This window comes from Bicyclus anynana, chromosome 1 (genome assembly GCF_947172395.1).
Source record: "Bicyclus anynana chromosome 1, ilBicAnyn1.1, whole genome shotgun sequence".
In the NCBI taxonomy this organism is placed as follows: Eukaryota; Metazoa; Arthropoda; class Insecta; order Lepidoptera; family Nymphalidae; genus Bicyclus; species Bicyclus anynana.
This window is the reverse complement of record NC_069083.1, coordinates 12,309,395-12,325,557: the sequence shown is the minus strand read 5'-3', so window position 1 is coordinate 12,325,557 and position 16,163 is coordinate 12,309,395. Positions and strand designations below refer to the sequence as shown.

Genomic DNA, 16,163 nt, shown 5'->3' with positions numbered 1-16,163 from the left:
AAATGAAATTTAACAGGGAGGTAGTCTATAGTTAAAAGGTATCCGCTGAGAAAGAATTTTGCGATAGGTCCGGATTAAAGAGGGCGTCCGCTAGTGTTGGTATATCCTCTTCGTTACTTGAGTAAATGTCACTTGCACAATCGTATGTGGGTTACCAAGTACTGGATAACAAAAATGGATTTCTTGCTTTCAGAGTATGGATAATTATTTTAGAACGTGGATGAGGTGGTACGGCAAGAAGTTTGGGGAGTACAAGCTGATAAAAGGCGATTTTCTCATGGACGAGCACAGAGAGAAAATCAACTCCGCCACCATTGTGTTCGTGAACAACTTCGCCTTCGGGCCGCACGTGGACCACCAGCTCAAGGAGCGGTTCGCCGACCTGAAGGACGGAGCCAAGATCGTGTCGTCCAAGAGCTTCTGTCCTCTCAACTTTAGGATAACCGACAGGAACCTGAGTGACATTGGGACCATCATGCACGTGAGCGAGATGTCGCCGCTCAAAGGCTCCGTCTCGTGGACGGGCAAACCAGTATCTTACTACTTACACATAATAGATAGGACCAAATTGGAGAGATACTTTCAAAGACTGAAAAACCCGAAACTCAAGGTCAGCAGAAGGGTCTGTTTCCGATCATATCATCCTTTCTACACGATATCTGTTCACATTACTATGTATTTTAATGTATATTATCATCATGGTATCTATTTAAAACGACCATACGTAATTATATAATATAATATGCGCATATAGTGAATACTTACCAGTGTTATTGATTGTATTTACATTTTATTTTATATATTATCATGTTCGTTTACAATATGATCGGTACCAGATGTCCCAGATTAGTGATTTCTATATTATATTGTCGTTTTATATGTATTATATACATATTATAATTGATTTCTAATTGCATATCGCTTGTATTATATATCGTCGCGCGTACTACAGATACATGGTAATATGATCATTTATGTTATTTGCTACTAAATAGCCACTAGTTAACGCGTCTCTCTCATTATCTTCGATTTACTTATATATATCCCAATAGTGAATGTATGATGTAAGCCGTTTTATTCGTAAACAAATATATTATATACCCTAGGCATATATTATCAAGTATCCTTGAAGGGGGACAGAATTGATTACCGGGCAAGCAAATTTTTCCCCGATCTCTAACCATTCAAGGAGTTTCTTCACAAGGCATCATCCGGTCTACTATAACAGAACTGAAAAAAAGACCAGCACATTATGAACTTTGAATAGGGTTTGTGGATAAGGAGACTTCGACTGGTTAGGCAGATTTAACCACCTTCTGATAAGTGTCAGATCACAGAACAGACAACGCTAAAATCTAACAATAGAAGTAGCAAGGGGGCGTGGCCTGTGTACACCCGGGTGTGCGGAACATCGCAAGCGTGTCCGCGCATGTACTAGCAGTCTTGTTTTGTTCTGTGACAAAAGGAATAAATAATATTCAACTTTAAAGTAAGGGTGACATATTTCTATTTCACTAAATATTAAACAGCCATTTAGGCTACGCCCCTGGATACGCTGGTTTCAATACAAAGAATTGACACTTTATAAATCTAGTTACCTCATATCTGTGTGTCAGATAATCAAACTGTAAGTTTATGCGATTAGGGCATAAAACCTTATGAGCGGTACACCAATAAGAAGAGAGCGGGCTGGCGCTGCTTAAAACAGGCCCATGTTCAGCTGATGATTGATAAATTTTTTGTCTCCTGTAAACCTAAACTCTGAAGTCGCCATTTTAAGTGGGCAACAATCAGGTATTGAGTCCGACAATGAGAGAGCGCGTACCGTGGCGCCAGCGGACGGCATGTATCACGTGGTGTTGCAGGGCTGCCACAACGGCGACGAGGCGGAGGGCAAGCGCAACGTGAGCGCGCCGCCCACGCGCCAGCCCACGCCCGACCTGCTCAACGGGAACAGCAACCACAGCACCGGCAGCCTGCCCGAGCGCCGCAAGCTATCTAGGGCCAGGCCCGTGAGGTAAATATTGGTCATAGTGATAATAGGGCAGTTGACTCGTATCAAATATAAATAATATTAATTTCGCATAGTACATGGAATAAGGGTCCGAAATATATCGATATTAATTAATAAAAGTTCAGGATATCTTATAAAACTTAATTTAAAAATCATGTTTTTGGCTGATAGGCAACGTTGGATTGGCACGCTTCGGCCTTTAGTTTAGTTACCACCCTACCGACAAAGACGTACCGCCAAGTGATTTAGCTTTCCGGTACGATGTTGTGTAGAAACCGAATAATTGTGGTTTGGATTTTCATCCTCCTCCTAATAAGTTAGCCAAGGGCTAACTTGTAAAAAATAATAAAAAAAGTGTATTTTTAAAATTTTCCAAAATCAAAAACGCTGTTGTCCATTTTGTGGCGTCACAATATTACTTGATGTACTAAACGTCAAACTAGAGATTTGTTATAGTCATCATGAAACAGTTGAAATATAGACCGTCAATGGCCGACAGACGTTTAGGTCATATTGTAAAAATACGTTCATGTAATGTATGATTTTTTTTTCAATATAGTAAAACGATAATGAACTATTTAAGACCATTAAAAAGTGTCTACTAGCCTATTGTCGGACCAAGCATAGGCTACCTGATTGTAAGTGGGAAATCATTGCATATACACAGAGCAACAATTTGCAGGACTTGTAACAAACCACATAGTGACGTTCTGTATTTTTTAATCATCAAGCTGAGGAGTAATAACCATGCAGCAATCATGCGCTTCATACAGGAAGTCAACAATGCTGCTTGGTGGTAGTTCTATCTGGATGAGTTGTCACAAAAAACTCTACTACTAATTAAAGCACATTGAACTTTATTGTGATTGTTTGAATACTAAATACTAGTAATTAATAAGAAAACTTAAGTACTAAATACTAAGAAGACTTTCAAGACTAAAGTTTCTTCTTTAATATTTAATTGTCTTCAAATATTAGGGAAGGACTGGGAAGATGATAGAGAATATAGTAGGCCTAATAAAATATAAAATTATTTTTGGAAATTAAAAATAATTTTATTATATACTTGATTATTGATCATATCATGGTGGTCCAAATATAATCTGCGTTGTCCGTGTGCGGGTAATGATATAGCGTGTGTGTCCAGGGGTGAAGGCGGCCGCACGCGGGCGCGCGCGGCGGCGGCGGCCAAGCGGCGCGCGGTGCAGCGCTCCAGCGACGAGAGCGAGGAGGAGTCCAGCGAGACAGACGAGCCGCCTGGCCCAGAGCCCGCGCCGCGCGAGTGGGGCGCGCCATGGGCCTCCTCGCCGCACTCCAGTCAGTATCCACTGCTTCTTAGTGTATTTTAGCGACTTTGCCAATGATGATACTGTTAGATGTTACTAGGTCATGAATAATAAAAATTTTAATAAAAAAAAATACAACCGACTTCAAAACCTCAAAACGTACCCACTAAACTAAAAAGCGAAAAATAACATCATAATATGTTCTACCTGCTGATCAGTATGAAGGCGGTGCTAAGCCGGTGATGTATTAATTCATCCATCAGATCGATTTTAAACCTTCATAATTTTGTATTTCTTAAAGGTACTAAATGGAAAAGTTTACGAACACACTAGACACCCATATAATTTTCGAAAGTTCCCCTCAATTTCTCCAAGATTCCATCATCAGATCTTGTCATGATGGCAATGGGACCAAATGGGGACTAAACCGTTTCAAACAAAAAAAGAATTTTTGAAATCGGTCCAGACGTCTTTGAGTAATCGGTGTACATACATAAAAAAAAAAAAAAAAACGACCGAACTGAGAACCTCCTCCTTTTTGAAGTCGGTTAAAAATGACGCGCTCAAAAGAGGATATTTCCACATTTCAATGTTAGTTGTGGTAGTAACAGAAAACGTTATTTAAACAAATAATACCTAAATATCGTCTACAATGTTGAGGTGTGTGTTCAGGAAGTGTAAGAACTATATATACATTAATAAATAATGGAATATTTATATATAGGAAAAAGACAAAATTGTGCATGTGTGCGCTCAGTTTTGTAGCCTATTGTTCGGAACACTTTGTGCGGTGATTTTGTAGGGACGTAATCGATCTATAGTATAAAATTATAACACGATTTTTGTATACATGAGCCATGATAGCCCTGGGTTATGACCTCTGCCTCCGATTCCGGAGGGTGTGGGCTCGAATCCGGTCCGCGGCATGCACCTCCCAACTTTTCAGTTGTGTGCATTTTAAGAAATCAAATATCACGTGTCACAAACGGTGAAGGAAAAACATCGTGAGGAAACCTGCATACCAGAGAATTTTCTTAATTCTCTCAGCGTGGTGGACTATTGGCCTAACCCCTGTCATTCTGAGAGGAGACTCGAGCTCAGCAGTGAGCTGAATATGGGTTGATAGTGATGATGACGAGGGGTCAACCTAGTGATATTATAATTATGATAATGGCTATATTTGTAGATCTTGCTCCCAATTTTTATATTTACCTCTTTCGTCGGCTGTAACACCTCTCAGGCAAAACATTTGAACTGACGACGACAATAGTAAGGTGATCACAAATATGGATTTAAATAAAAAATAGACTAAATCTATTGGAGACTGTAGACTGTAGACAAATAATTTACTTTTTAACTAAAATGCCTTTATTTCATATTGATTATTACATCTCCTCGTAATTATAATGAAAAAATATGTATTAATTAAAGTTTATAAGCCACCATTAAGATTATAAAACCTGTTATATTGTAATACTTGTATATCCTGTGTCCTAAAGAAGACTTCCTTTAACCTAAACATTTCGAACCAATACAATTATTACTCTTCAATCCATTTAAATGATGCTAACAAATATTCTTAATTTTAGATGCCTTCTAAATTATGATGATGGCTGTATTGCTTACTAGCTGACGCCGCGCGGTATTACCCGCAGTTATCGTTCCCGTAGGAATACAGGGATAATATATAGCCTATAGCCTCCCTCGATAAATGGGCTATCTAACACAGAAATAATTTTTCAAATCGGACCAGTAGTTCCAGAGATTAGCGCGTTCAATCAAACAAACAAACAAACTAACTCTTCAGCTTTATAATATTAATATAGATATCATGACCACATAATATTTAATATTGACGTATTTTTCTTCCTCTTCACTGATAAGTACTCAACTCAAGGTTCCGAGCAGAAAATTGTAGATTTTGCATTGTATTGAAACTGTAACAGATCTAATCGTAATATATTTTGATGCTTGTAATGGAGGGCACTGTATAATATTAATAATAAATAATGCAAGTAGTGTTAGCAGTAGCGAGTAGCAAGTAACGTGTGGTTGCAGACCGCAGCCGGCGCGCGACCAACAAGCGCAGCGCGAGCGCGGGCGGCGTGCGGCGGCGCGCGGCGCGCACCAAGCGGCGCCGCAACGCGCCCGCCGCCATCGCCGGCCTCGACCTGCTGCACTCCACCACGCTCGCCTCCACGCTGCACAACGGCGCCGTGAGTCATCTGCCTATTTGTTGCCAACTTCGTAACGTAACGTAACGCGTCTGGCTTGCCTTTCTCTCACGTATACAGTAGGTTGTGTGCTGTGTTTGCGGCGGCATCTGGTCAACGGTTCCAACTGACAACCAGCGCGGCTGCATGCTCTTTTTATTTAAAGAGTATGTAGCATTATGCTGAGGCACAAGCCAATAAAGGACCCCTTATTGGGTTGTGCATCGCAGGATATTGTCCTGTCATATTATTTAATATGACAATATTACATGATAATATTATATGATAATAAGAGCAAATTGTGTTGTGTGGCATAATGCAGTAATAAAGATTTTTTTCTTTCTTTCTATCACTTCTGTCGAGCGTCCCGAGACGCACACGTTTTTTTTTATTATTGTCATTAATCTAGAACCCAATTACATATTCTGAAAATACCTATAAACTTGCCCTGTCTTTGTATAGGTAGCAATAGCGGTGAATAGTCATCAAAAAATGTATATACATACGCGGTTATAGGTATAAATAGTGTGTAGTTTTGATATTTGCTAAGCGCAAAACTCGAGAAACAATTTTCGAGAAAAGAGACGCGTGGCGTTTTTTTTTAATGGGTTTCACCGGCTTCAGTACGTTGCATGTACCTACTCACTCTGGTTACTCTGTGGTTGTACCACATGGTTGCAATAAACAATGGCGATGTGTGCGTGTGGCAGGTGACAGCGCCGCCGCCGGGTTGCGTGGAGCAGCGGCTGTCGGCGCTGGGCGTGGCGCTGCAACCGGCCGAGCGCCTGCACTCGGAGCTGGACATCCCGCGCGCGCCGCACGCGCCCTACAGCCTGCAGCTGCTGCTAGACATGTTCCGCGACCAGTACCTGGCGCTGCTGCGCCGCATGGCCGCGCCCGACTACGCCGCCGACGTGCGCCACCAGATCGACAAGGAGAAGGTAACTTCTGCAGGGAGATACAAGTATTGTGAATGTCCAGGCTACACGTACGAAACGATTTGCATCCATATTTCTATGGTTTGTGTTTCCTGACGCTTATAATTTAAACACCTTCAAAGCAAGAGTGAATAGGCATCTTCTAGGTAAGCGCGCTCCAACTTAGACCGCATTAATGCTTAATTGTAGTCAAGCGCTGGCCTATATTGCATAAATAAAAAAAAAATAACGAGACGGTTGTGGCAGAGGAAACACTACAGGGCTGTAACTTGTACAGGAGGTAGGTTTGCTAACTGAATAGGCTCCAAAAATACTGAACCGATTTGAAATATTATTTCACTGTTGGGAAGCTACACTATCCCCGGGTGCTATAGGCTATATTTTATCCTCTTATTCCTACGGGAGCGGTAACTGTATAAAAGCGAATGTTCAACTTTAAAGAGTCTTTAATAAAATTCAATTTTATCTCACGACATAATAGGAAAGAAATCAGAAATTAAAATCGCGAGCATCACAACTGGACAAACAGATCAACGTGCTGATCAGCGACAGCGTGGCCCTGCTGAAGGCACGTATGAGCGAGCTCGGCATCCACGCCAACAACACTGTCGACCTGCTGGCCAAGGCCAAGGAGATCGTGGGCCGCCACAAGGAGCTGCAGAGCAAGGCCAGCAAACTGCAGGCGCAGGTCAGTGCGCGACACTACCCCACTCTACAGTAGCGCTGTTCTGTAACTATGTTTCTATCACTTACTAGTGCCAATTTTGAATTCACCTCTACCTCTCTCTGTCTAACACGATACGATAGAAAGAGAAGGAAGAGGTGAATTAAAAACTCACACTAGCGAGTTATAAAATATCGTTACAGAATAGCGCTACAGTTATTACACCCGCAATACACTACTCGCGAAGTTGGTCGAAGTCAATCAAATATCATAGTGTATATATACTACAGCCTTTCTTGATGAGTACTATTTACAAACAAACAAATTAGAAATGAAGGTAGAAAACGCATGCCATTTCATAACTTATTTATTTTACATTATGTATGGTTTGTTTATAAAATGTTATATAAAATATAATTACCATATCTAATTGTTCTAAGCTTATTAATCAAATTTATTTTAGTTTATTTAAGAACAAGTTAATTATAATAATTATTAGGTGTGAAATGACTAGTGATTTATACCCTCAATTTTAATTTGTTTGTTGGTAAATAATACTCATCAAGAAAGGCTGTAGTATAGACACAAACTTCGCTTCACTTCGTGAAACCTCGCCTCGACTAGCTTAACATTCGATCGCTGTCGGTTGTTTGTCTGAGTCGAAGGACTCGAAGCGATCTGAGGTTGAACACGAAGCGGATGTACCACTCAGCTCACTACAGGACTTCGTCGAAGCGTCGAAGCGAGTAGTGTATATGAGACTTGTTGCTCACGATAAATATGATTTCAGGTGAATAGCATAGAAGCCGAACAGGCGATGTTGGTGAAGCAGCGGACTTTTGAAATAACCGAAAAGTATAGACAAATGGGGCACATACCGCCGGACGCGGAGATCACGCAGAGTATAGCTCACGATTGTATTTTAAGGGAGATATCGGCGACGTTGGCGCACCGGAAGCGGCTGCACGCGCAAGTGGGGCACCTGCAGAACGAGATCATACAGATGGGGCGGGCGAGCGAGCAGAAGGCGGCCGCCCCGACGGTGCCGGTGGCGACGGTGAAGCCGCACACGGTCAACAACAAGCCGCGGAAGGCGCGGGAGCACCGCTCGCGCTCGCAGGAGTGGCCCGACGTGCCCGACGTGGGCAAGATCGAGGAGCAGAACCCGGAACTGTTGGCGCAGAAGATCTTGGAGACGGGCCGCCAGATTGAGGCCGGCAAGATCGCCAAGCCCAACGTGATCGTCAATGGCTACCCGCGCGAGCCGGACCGCCACTTGGACCACAGGTAAACTATCAATGTTTGGTGACAAATTATATAATTAGCAACACCAACAAATTAAAAATAAATGTCTGTCAGCTCCGTCACACGAATGGAGTTTACTCTTTCAGTGGGACTGTCTAAATAGGTGTATGTTGCCCTATAAACGTTTCAATACCTATGCCTCAAAAGTGCGCAACCAAGGCCGCGGCGTGCGCGCCCGTCAACAGCGTGTACATGCGTTGTTGGCGGCAGCGCACGGTGAAAGGTGCGCAGAATAGGTTGCGCACGAAAACGTAAAGCTGTCATTCGTTCATCGAATTTTACTACCCATATTTTTTTCATACACGGGGGGGGGGGGGGCTGTATATAACTGTAAAAATATATTGATTTGTTTGACACTTGATACATCCAAATTTTAATTGTAAATTAAATTTTTGATTAAACATCTGAATACGCTGTCCGCCATGATGGTCTATATGTTGTCTATGACATTACGTCAAGCCATTTTTGTTTACTAGTTTTCGTAATTCAGTTTTTTTATTGAAAACCGATATTTTTAATATTTACACCGAAAGTTTTTTTTCCATTTCCGTATTTACGACTACGAGTATTTATTTGTTCGAGAGTTTGTATTTACGAGTTTTGTACGAGATTCCGGAAAAACTGTGAATCAAAGCATTTCGATCGTATATAGCAAAAAATCGGACATCCTTTAGTTTGACGTGTAAATGTTTACCAAGACTATGACGTCACAAAATGGCGGACAGTGTTTTTGGCGTTTGGACAAATAGATAAAATACGCAATTTCTAACTAGATTTCTTAAAATAATCTTTTATTACTTCTTATTAAAATTGGTATATTTCGAATCTTTATTCTAAGCACTATACAAAATTAATATTGTTTATATTCAATTTAATATTTGTCAACTACCCTTATGCTATTATGCTTTTAGTGTAGGTAACAATTTCATACTGATTTGATATTACAGTAATGTAACATGTTGCATATACCGGAAGGACTAACATTCTACTAAATGATGTATCTCTTAACGAGAAATCAATAGCAGCACTACCATTAATACTGCTATCTCTTTCGTTGCGTTGGTACGAAACAGATGGGACTGGTACTACTCTGCCGCCATTGGTTGACATTTTGTCAATTTCTCTTCAAGAGATATGTCGTTAGTCGCATGCTCAGCTTGCAGTATGTAAGACTTGAGAAAGTATTTATTTGTTTTTATAAATCTGTCTAAGATAACTTTTAAATTGTAGGTCATAATATTACTAAATATGAAATAATGATATATTAATAAGGATAATAGTTTTACACACATTTTTTAGACACATACATTTCGCAGAAAAATATCAATATTTTTTAAAAATTTTAGGTCTGAAATTCTGGGAGTTGAGTACTAGTCCAAACATGGGAAAGACAAATGGAACTCTTCCCGTGATGTAGCTTAGGGTACTTATTAAACCAAATTCTTTATTTATTGTTGTTGTTCCGCAAAGTTAGAGCATGTTCAGTTTCTTTAAATGCTGGAAAACATAGATGGTTGCTGTGCTGCCTAAAAGGACATACAGACTAAGCTATGATTTTATATGTGCATTGTAATCATTATTTTATATTGCGTTGTAATATGATTATCCTTAGTTGAAAAGTTCTAAATATATCAATCAACAGCCTGTATTCGTCCACTGCTGGACATAGGCCTTTCCGAGAGCGCGCCACCACACACGATCCTCCGCCTTCCTCATCCAGCCACTTCCCACTACCTTCCTGATGTCGTCGGACCGCCTAGCTGGAGGGCGTCCTACACTGCGTTTGCTAGTACGCGGTCCACTCCAGAACACGTCTTCCCAGCGGCCATCTGTTCTACGACAGATATGGCCCGCCCACTGCCACTTCCTTCAACCTAGGCCGACGCAAGTGGCTACAGGGTACATTTATTTCTAAATATATATTTGTTACATATTTTATCAGGACATACTCAAGTATTATCATGAACCTGCCAGTTTTTACACAATGACCGCTTTCCTTCTAATATCCTTAAATCAAAAAGTTAATTTAACTATTATTTTCACCTATAGCTTAAAATAGTTATTGTTTAAAAAATTACATGATTTTACATTTGAGAAAGTTAACTTAAGTTAGCTGACCCTTGCAGTCGATACACTTTTTAGTTTATTTGGCTCAGTGTACCCGCTACTGTAGTCCTTACTGTCGACAGTAAAAAGTCTGTCATCTGCTGGAAATATAAAAGATAACGTTATAAAAACACCACTACAATTTATACTTAGTTTCTTATATTCTATATTTTGCGCATAGATCAAAGACAATGCAAGTACATCGCGCGCAAGTGCAGGCGCAACGCTGCCAGCTGCCGCTGCAGCGCCTGTCGCCGGGCATGGCGCAGAAGCCGCTGAACGTAGTCTCCAAGGTGCAGGAGTCGCCTAAAGTCATCAACTTCGAGGACAGGCTCAAGAGCATCATCACGTCCGTGCTCAACGAGGATCAGGAGCAGCGGAAAGCGTCGCGGCTAGAGGTTCGTTTATGTTTAAACGAATATAAAGTGTAATTTCGATTTGGATATAATTGATCAAGTTACTGACTAGAAATAGCGTTTGATTGATTGCTTTATTGGTATCATTGTCATTCCACTTTAATGAATTATGTATGTACTATATTTAACCAATGAAACATTATTCCCACAGCAGCCGCGACAACCCGTGACAAATCACACATACGCGAACGGCTACGTGCGGCCGGCTGCGATAGCGGGCGCCTCGCACAACGCGTTCGCGCCGCGCCCCTCCGTCGCGTCCGCGCCCGCCTCGCCCTTTCTGCGCAACGTGCGCGACGTGCGCGAGCCGCGCGACGTGCGGGAGCTGCGCGACGTGCGCGAGCTGCGGGACCTGCGGGAGATGCGCGACGTGCGGCGCGAGCGCTTCGGCTTCGAGCGCCGGGAGCTGCGCGCGCACGCCCTCGAGCAGCGCGCGCCCGACCCCCGCCACCACCACGTGGCGCAGCCGGACTACACGCAGGTAGTGTCGCCGCATTGTTGCTTTGTTACATATTCTGACTTTATACAATAAAAAACAAGCATTATAATTTTATTAAGATAAGCGGCTACTTTTGGTTTTTACCTACGTTAATACGTTTAAAGTAATAATTGAAAAAGTCACCAATACACATTTATCTACTAGGTATCACCGGCAAAACTGGCGCTCCGTCGACACTTATCACAAGAGAGGCTGGCGACGCCGGGCGCGCGCACCATCGGTGACCTCGTTAACGGCGAGATCGAGCGCACGCTGGAGATATCGAACCAGAGCATCATCAACGCCACCGTGAACATGAGCGCGCGCTACCACGAGCCGCCGCACCAGCCGCTGGAGGGTGAGTACGCCGAGCCGCGCGGCCGGCACCGCAGCGCCACCGCGAGCTGACGTCTTGTCTGTTGCGCAGGTCTGGCGGCGTGCCTGCAGGCGCGCGTGCTGGCGTCCGAGTACTGGCGCGGGCGTGCGGGCGGCGCGGCGCCGGATGGCGAGGAGGGCCGCACGCCGTCCGCCGACCCGCACTCCAACTCCTCCACGCCGCTCGTCGACGAGTTCCACGACGCCGCCAGGCCGCCAGGTGAGCCGCGTGCCCGCTCGCGCGCCGCCGCCGCGGAGCGAGCGGGCTCACGCAACCTGTGACCGTTTCAGAAGGCGAGGGCGGCGAGGAGGTCGAGGAGAGCAAGTGGCAGGACCGGATAGCGTTTCGCTTCGACCAGATAATATCGTTCGCGTCCACCGCCATGGAGGACAAGCGGCGGCGCTCGGACGAGGCGTGCAACACGTCGCCCGACTCGGGCATCGGGCACGGCGAGGCGGCGCGCGCGGGCGAGGCGGCCGGGCCCGCGCCGCCCGCCGCCGCCGCGCGCTCGCCGTCGCCGCAGGCGGCGCACCACTTCAAGAAGCGCTTCTTCCGGCGCGAGCGCTGGGGCGCGTGGAGCGGCGCGCCGCCGCCCGCGCCCGTGGACTGGGAGCGCCCGCCGATGTGACGCGCGCGCTTCTAGCGCTGCTCAGAGTGCCACTTCTCGCACCCGCGCCCAGCGCCGCCGACACTGCCGCCGGATGTTGATTATTATTGATTTTGTTATTTTTTTTTCGAATATATAATGTAATTATGTATATTAATGAGTTTATTTTACGTTTAAGGATTGTAATTATTTAACATTAGAGTTTACGGCGGGTCTCCAGGATGTCGATCGCGCCGCGACGGATTTGTATTTCATGTGTTCATTTAGCTGTTAGTGTTCGAAATACATGATTCGGTAACTTAGGGGCGATTCGTTCTCGTGTCGAGCGTACGTTCGATGGATGTTTGTTGTTTTTGTGTTTTTTTTTTGATGTTTGAGTGTTCAGACTGAATAATGTCAATCATTTCTTTGAAAAGCCTAGCTCGTGTGATGAAACGAAAAATGTAAATATAAAAAATTAGAAAATTAAATTTGGACATAACCGCTGCCTTAATGATACATTTCTGTTGTAACAAAATAATTTGTATGTTGACAACTTTCAGCAATATAGTTAATTGTAATGTAATTAAATAAGCGTCGTACAGATTGATTTCTATCGAAGTGTTCACTTAATTAGTAATATGTGATAATTAAATGATTTGTAGTACTTGAAAACAACATGGTACTTGTGAATCACTAAAGACTTGAAGTAACTGTTATTTATTTTTTACATATATTTTGGCAAAAATGATTGATGATTGATTGAATGATTTCTAATATTTTTTATTAATATAACCAACCAAAAGGTAGAGGCGCACATTTCGAATTCTAATCTTTGTAAACCAAAACAGTTCTTCATCTTCTTCTTCAGTCTTCCTTGACGTGTACATATCTACATTTATGAACATGAATTTTTTTTTATTCTTTTATTTAATGACATTGGAATTTTGATTACTTATTAATCATCAAGTTCTATCTAATAACAAATGTGACATATCTTTTGCAGCAAATAATGTATTGATAAGTTACTAAATATCACATAATAAAAAAAGAAAACTTTTGAAACATAAAGGAAGGATATTTCCGTCATCTAATTTATGTATTTATTACTAATATAAATCCACAAAATGGTTCATTGAAAACTTTTGATGATTAGTTTAATATGGTGCAATTTATAAATAAAAAAATAATCATTTGATGCAATAAATATGAACTTTTGTTGATTGCTCTATGTTTAGACTGCATTTTGGTGCATACCATTTTATTTTAAAGCTTTGAATATATCAATATCTTGTGTGCAATAAATGTTTACATTTTACTATAATATTATAAATGCGAAAGTACGTCTGTCACATTTTCACGGTTAAACGGCTAAACCGATCAAGATGTTTATTTTTATAAATGGGACTTATAAAAAAAACCGAAACATAATGTGTCTCAAGGATTTTTTAAACTCGACCTCTAAAGTGGTAAAATAGGGATTGAAAGTTTACATTGATTTCCACGCGGACGAAGTCTCGGGCGTCCGCTAGTAGAAATATACATAATTATACAAAACAGGGTAAGTATTAAAACGTGGGTGAATGAAACATGAAACATAGATGAATGAAACTTAAAATGTGTGTGAATGAAACAGAACGTGGATGAATGAAACTTAAAATGTGGGTGAATGAAACAGAACGTGGATGAATGAAACTTAAAATGTGTGTGTGTGTGTGAATGAAACAGAACGTGGATGAATGAAACTTAAAATGTGGGTGAATTAAACAGAACGTGGATGAATGAAACTTAAAATGTGGGTGAATTAAACATAGAACGTAGATGAATGAAACTTAAAATGTGGGTTAATGAAACATTAAACGTGGATGAACGAAACATGCGTTAAATGATAAAACGTTCAAGATACCTGAGTGAGATGTACACACATACTGTATATGTTTCGTCAACGAAGGTTTTAATATCAGCCGTAATATATGTAAAACTATAAATAATATTGATCTTCTAGTAAATAACCAGATAATATTATATTTAATACTACTACAGGAATAATAATTTTGTATGTAGTGCCAAAAAGAGTTCTTTATTAGATATGCGAACCTTGTGTATCCATTTCAAGGGATGTGATATTGTAAAAAAAAATCAAAGTAAATTATAAGGTTTAGCAATAAACTAGCAAGCTAGATACGCTTAGATGTATGAACTCGTTATACATAGCTAAAACACGAATATAGTTGTCTTCTCGAGAAAATATTTTCATACACAGCTTATAAAATCTTATAGGTATCGATAGATAAACTTACTTATATTAAAATTATCATAACATAATAAGAAACTGTGAATTATCTTTAAAAATGTGGCTATAGAACAATCATTAAATAAACACATACCTAATTATATTTTTAGAAGAGTATGCGTATCACGTTTTAATAAATAAAAAAAAAAATAACATTCTGTGAAATGTTTTGATTCAAATCATAACTTGATTGTATCTGTCGATATCTATATTCTATTAATTTTCGTTTGTCACTACTAATATGTAATGGCATCAGAACTGTCAAGTTTGTATTTAAAATATATAAATTGTTGTTTGGGATCTTTTAAAAATGATAATTTATTGTATTAGCATGATTAACGGGGTCATGAAAAAATTACAGAAATCTGAAAATCTTTAAAATATTATATTGATGTTATTTTACTTTTCGCTGCGAAAAACTAAACAATCCAAGTGGCGATAATAATATCTTTCGTCAGGACCTTTGGGTTCAGACGAAGTATTTAGGGACCTGTCTAGCTAGACGTTACCACTCTTATCAAAGAATAAGATCAACGATCTAACGCGTTTATAAACACTGTTTCTGAAGAATAGATGTTTTATTGTTGTTTTCATCGTGCAGAAATGGCATGGTTAAATGGCATAAAAAACTGTGAACAACATCGAGTTTATTAAAAGATAAAGTTCATTCATTTCATTTGTAAGTATATCTAACCTAATTATATCAAATTTGTAATAAAAATAATACCTAAAAAGAATCGATTCTGCAGCCGGAACAGTAAAACATCGCTCAAGTATTTGAATTTTCTGTATATATACGGAGTATAGGCGATGTTTGTTAGTCTGTGTAAAAATTACACGTGTGTGTATTGCGAATCAAATGTATAGTTGTTTTATGTGAGGACAGAAAATATATTTATTGGTGTTAAATATTTTTGATGTGTGAGTGTGTGTACCCACAAAAACGACGGAAAATTTTATTGGTGAATTTGGGTGCGTTACTAGTCCTTATGTATTTAGTCTGAGCCGCTGGGCTACTTTATGCAGCCAAGCTTGCTCCAGAAGCTTATCAGGACTATGTGCGATCTCTATTGTTGTTTCATTCTGATACCAAAGCATCCTCATGGGGAGTTACAATGATTGATTGAAAAAATGTTCCGGCCTGACTAGTGTAGTCGCTTGGATTAGATTTTCGCAGAACAAAGTAAAATAAATTAATTAAATATTTATTGTTCAACATTCACTTCCACAAAACGATGTCTGTTTTATACAATTTATGTATATTATTTTGTTATTTTTCTTGAACTACATATACAATTACCAAATAAGAATGTAGTAGCATACATTTTTACTATAATAATAATTAAAAAATATCCGAATTTCTTAAAAATAGCTTGAGATGGTTATGATGTGCGTGCGCGTAATGATTTAAAACTGAATATCGAAGTTACAGCAATAATTTATGTAGCAATGCTGCTCGATGCAGCTATAACAAATGCCTTATTACAT

At 40.6% G+C, this 16,163-nt stretch overlaps 1 protein-coding gene across 2 annotated transcripts in view; it reads left to right on the top strand.

Moving 5' to 3' along the window:
* Window positions 1–13,756, top strand: part of LOC112054178 (histone-lysine N-methyltransferase, H3 lysine-79 specific) — a 40,798-nt gene extending 27,042 nt beyond the window's left edge. Inside the window, exons 6-17 of one of the 2 annotated variants that reach the window (XM_052889599.1) lie at window positions 194–622; window positions 1,866–2,017; window positions 3,162–3,331; window positions 5,359–5,516; window positions 6,224–6,454; window positions 6,933–7,139; window positions 7,906–8,402; window positions 10,708–10,924; window positions 11,094–11,423; window positions 11,586–11,778; window positions 11,848–12,015; window positions 12,090–13,756. In XM_052889599.1, coding sequence (XP_052745559.1) covers window positions 194–622; window positions 1,866–2,017; window positions 3,162–3,331; window positions 5,359–5,516; window positions 6,224–6,454; window positions 6,933–7,139; window positions 7,906–8,402; window positions 10,708–10,924; window positions 11,094–11,423; window positions 11,586–11,778; window positions 11,848–12,015; window positions 12,090–12,424 — 3,087 coding nt within the window. In that variant the 3' untranslated portion in view covers window positions 12,425–13,756. Of the gene's footprint in view, window positions 1–193; window positions 623–1,865; window positions 2,018–3,161; window positions 3,332–5,358; window positions 5,517–6,223; window positions 6,455–6,932; window positions 7,140–7,905; window positions 8,403–10,707; window positions 10,925–11,093; window positions 11,424–11,585; window positions 11,779–11,847; window positions 12,016–12,086 lie in introns of both variants that reach the window. The other variant, XM_024093865.2, reaches the window with a different exon arrangement.
* The last annotated feature ends 2,407 nt before the right edge of the window (window positions 13,757–16,163 follow it).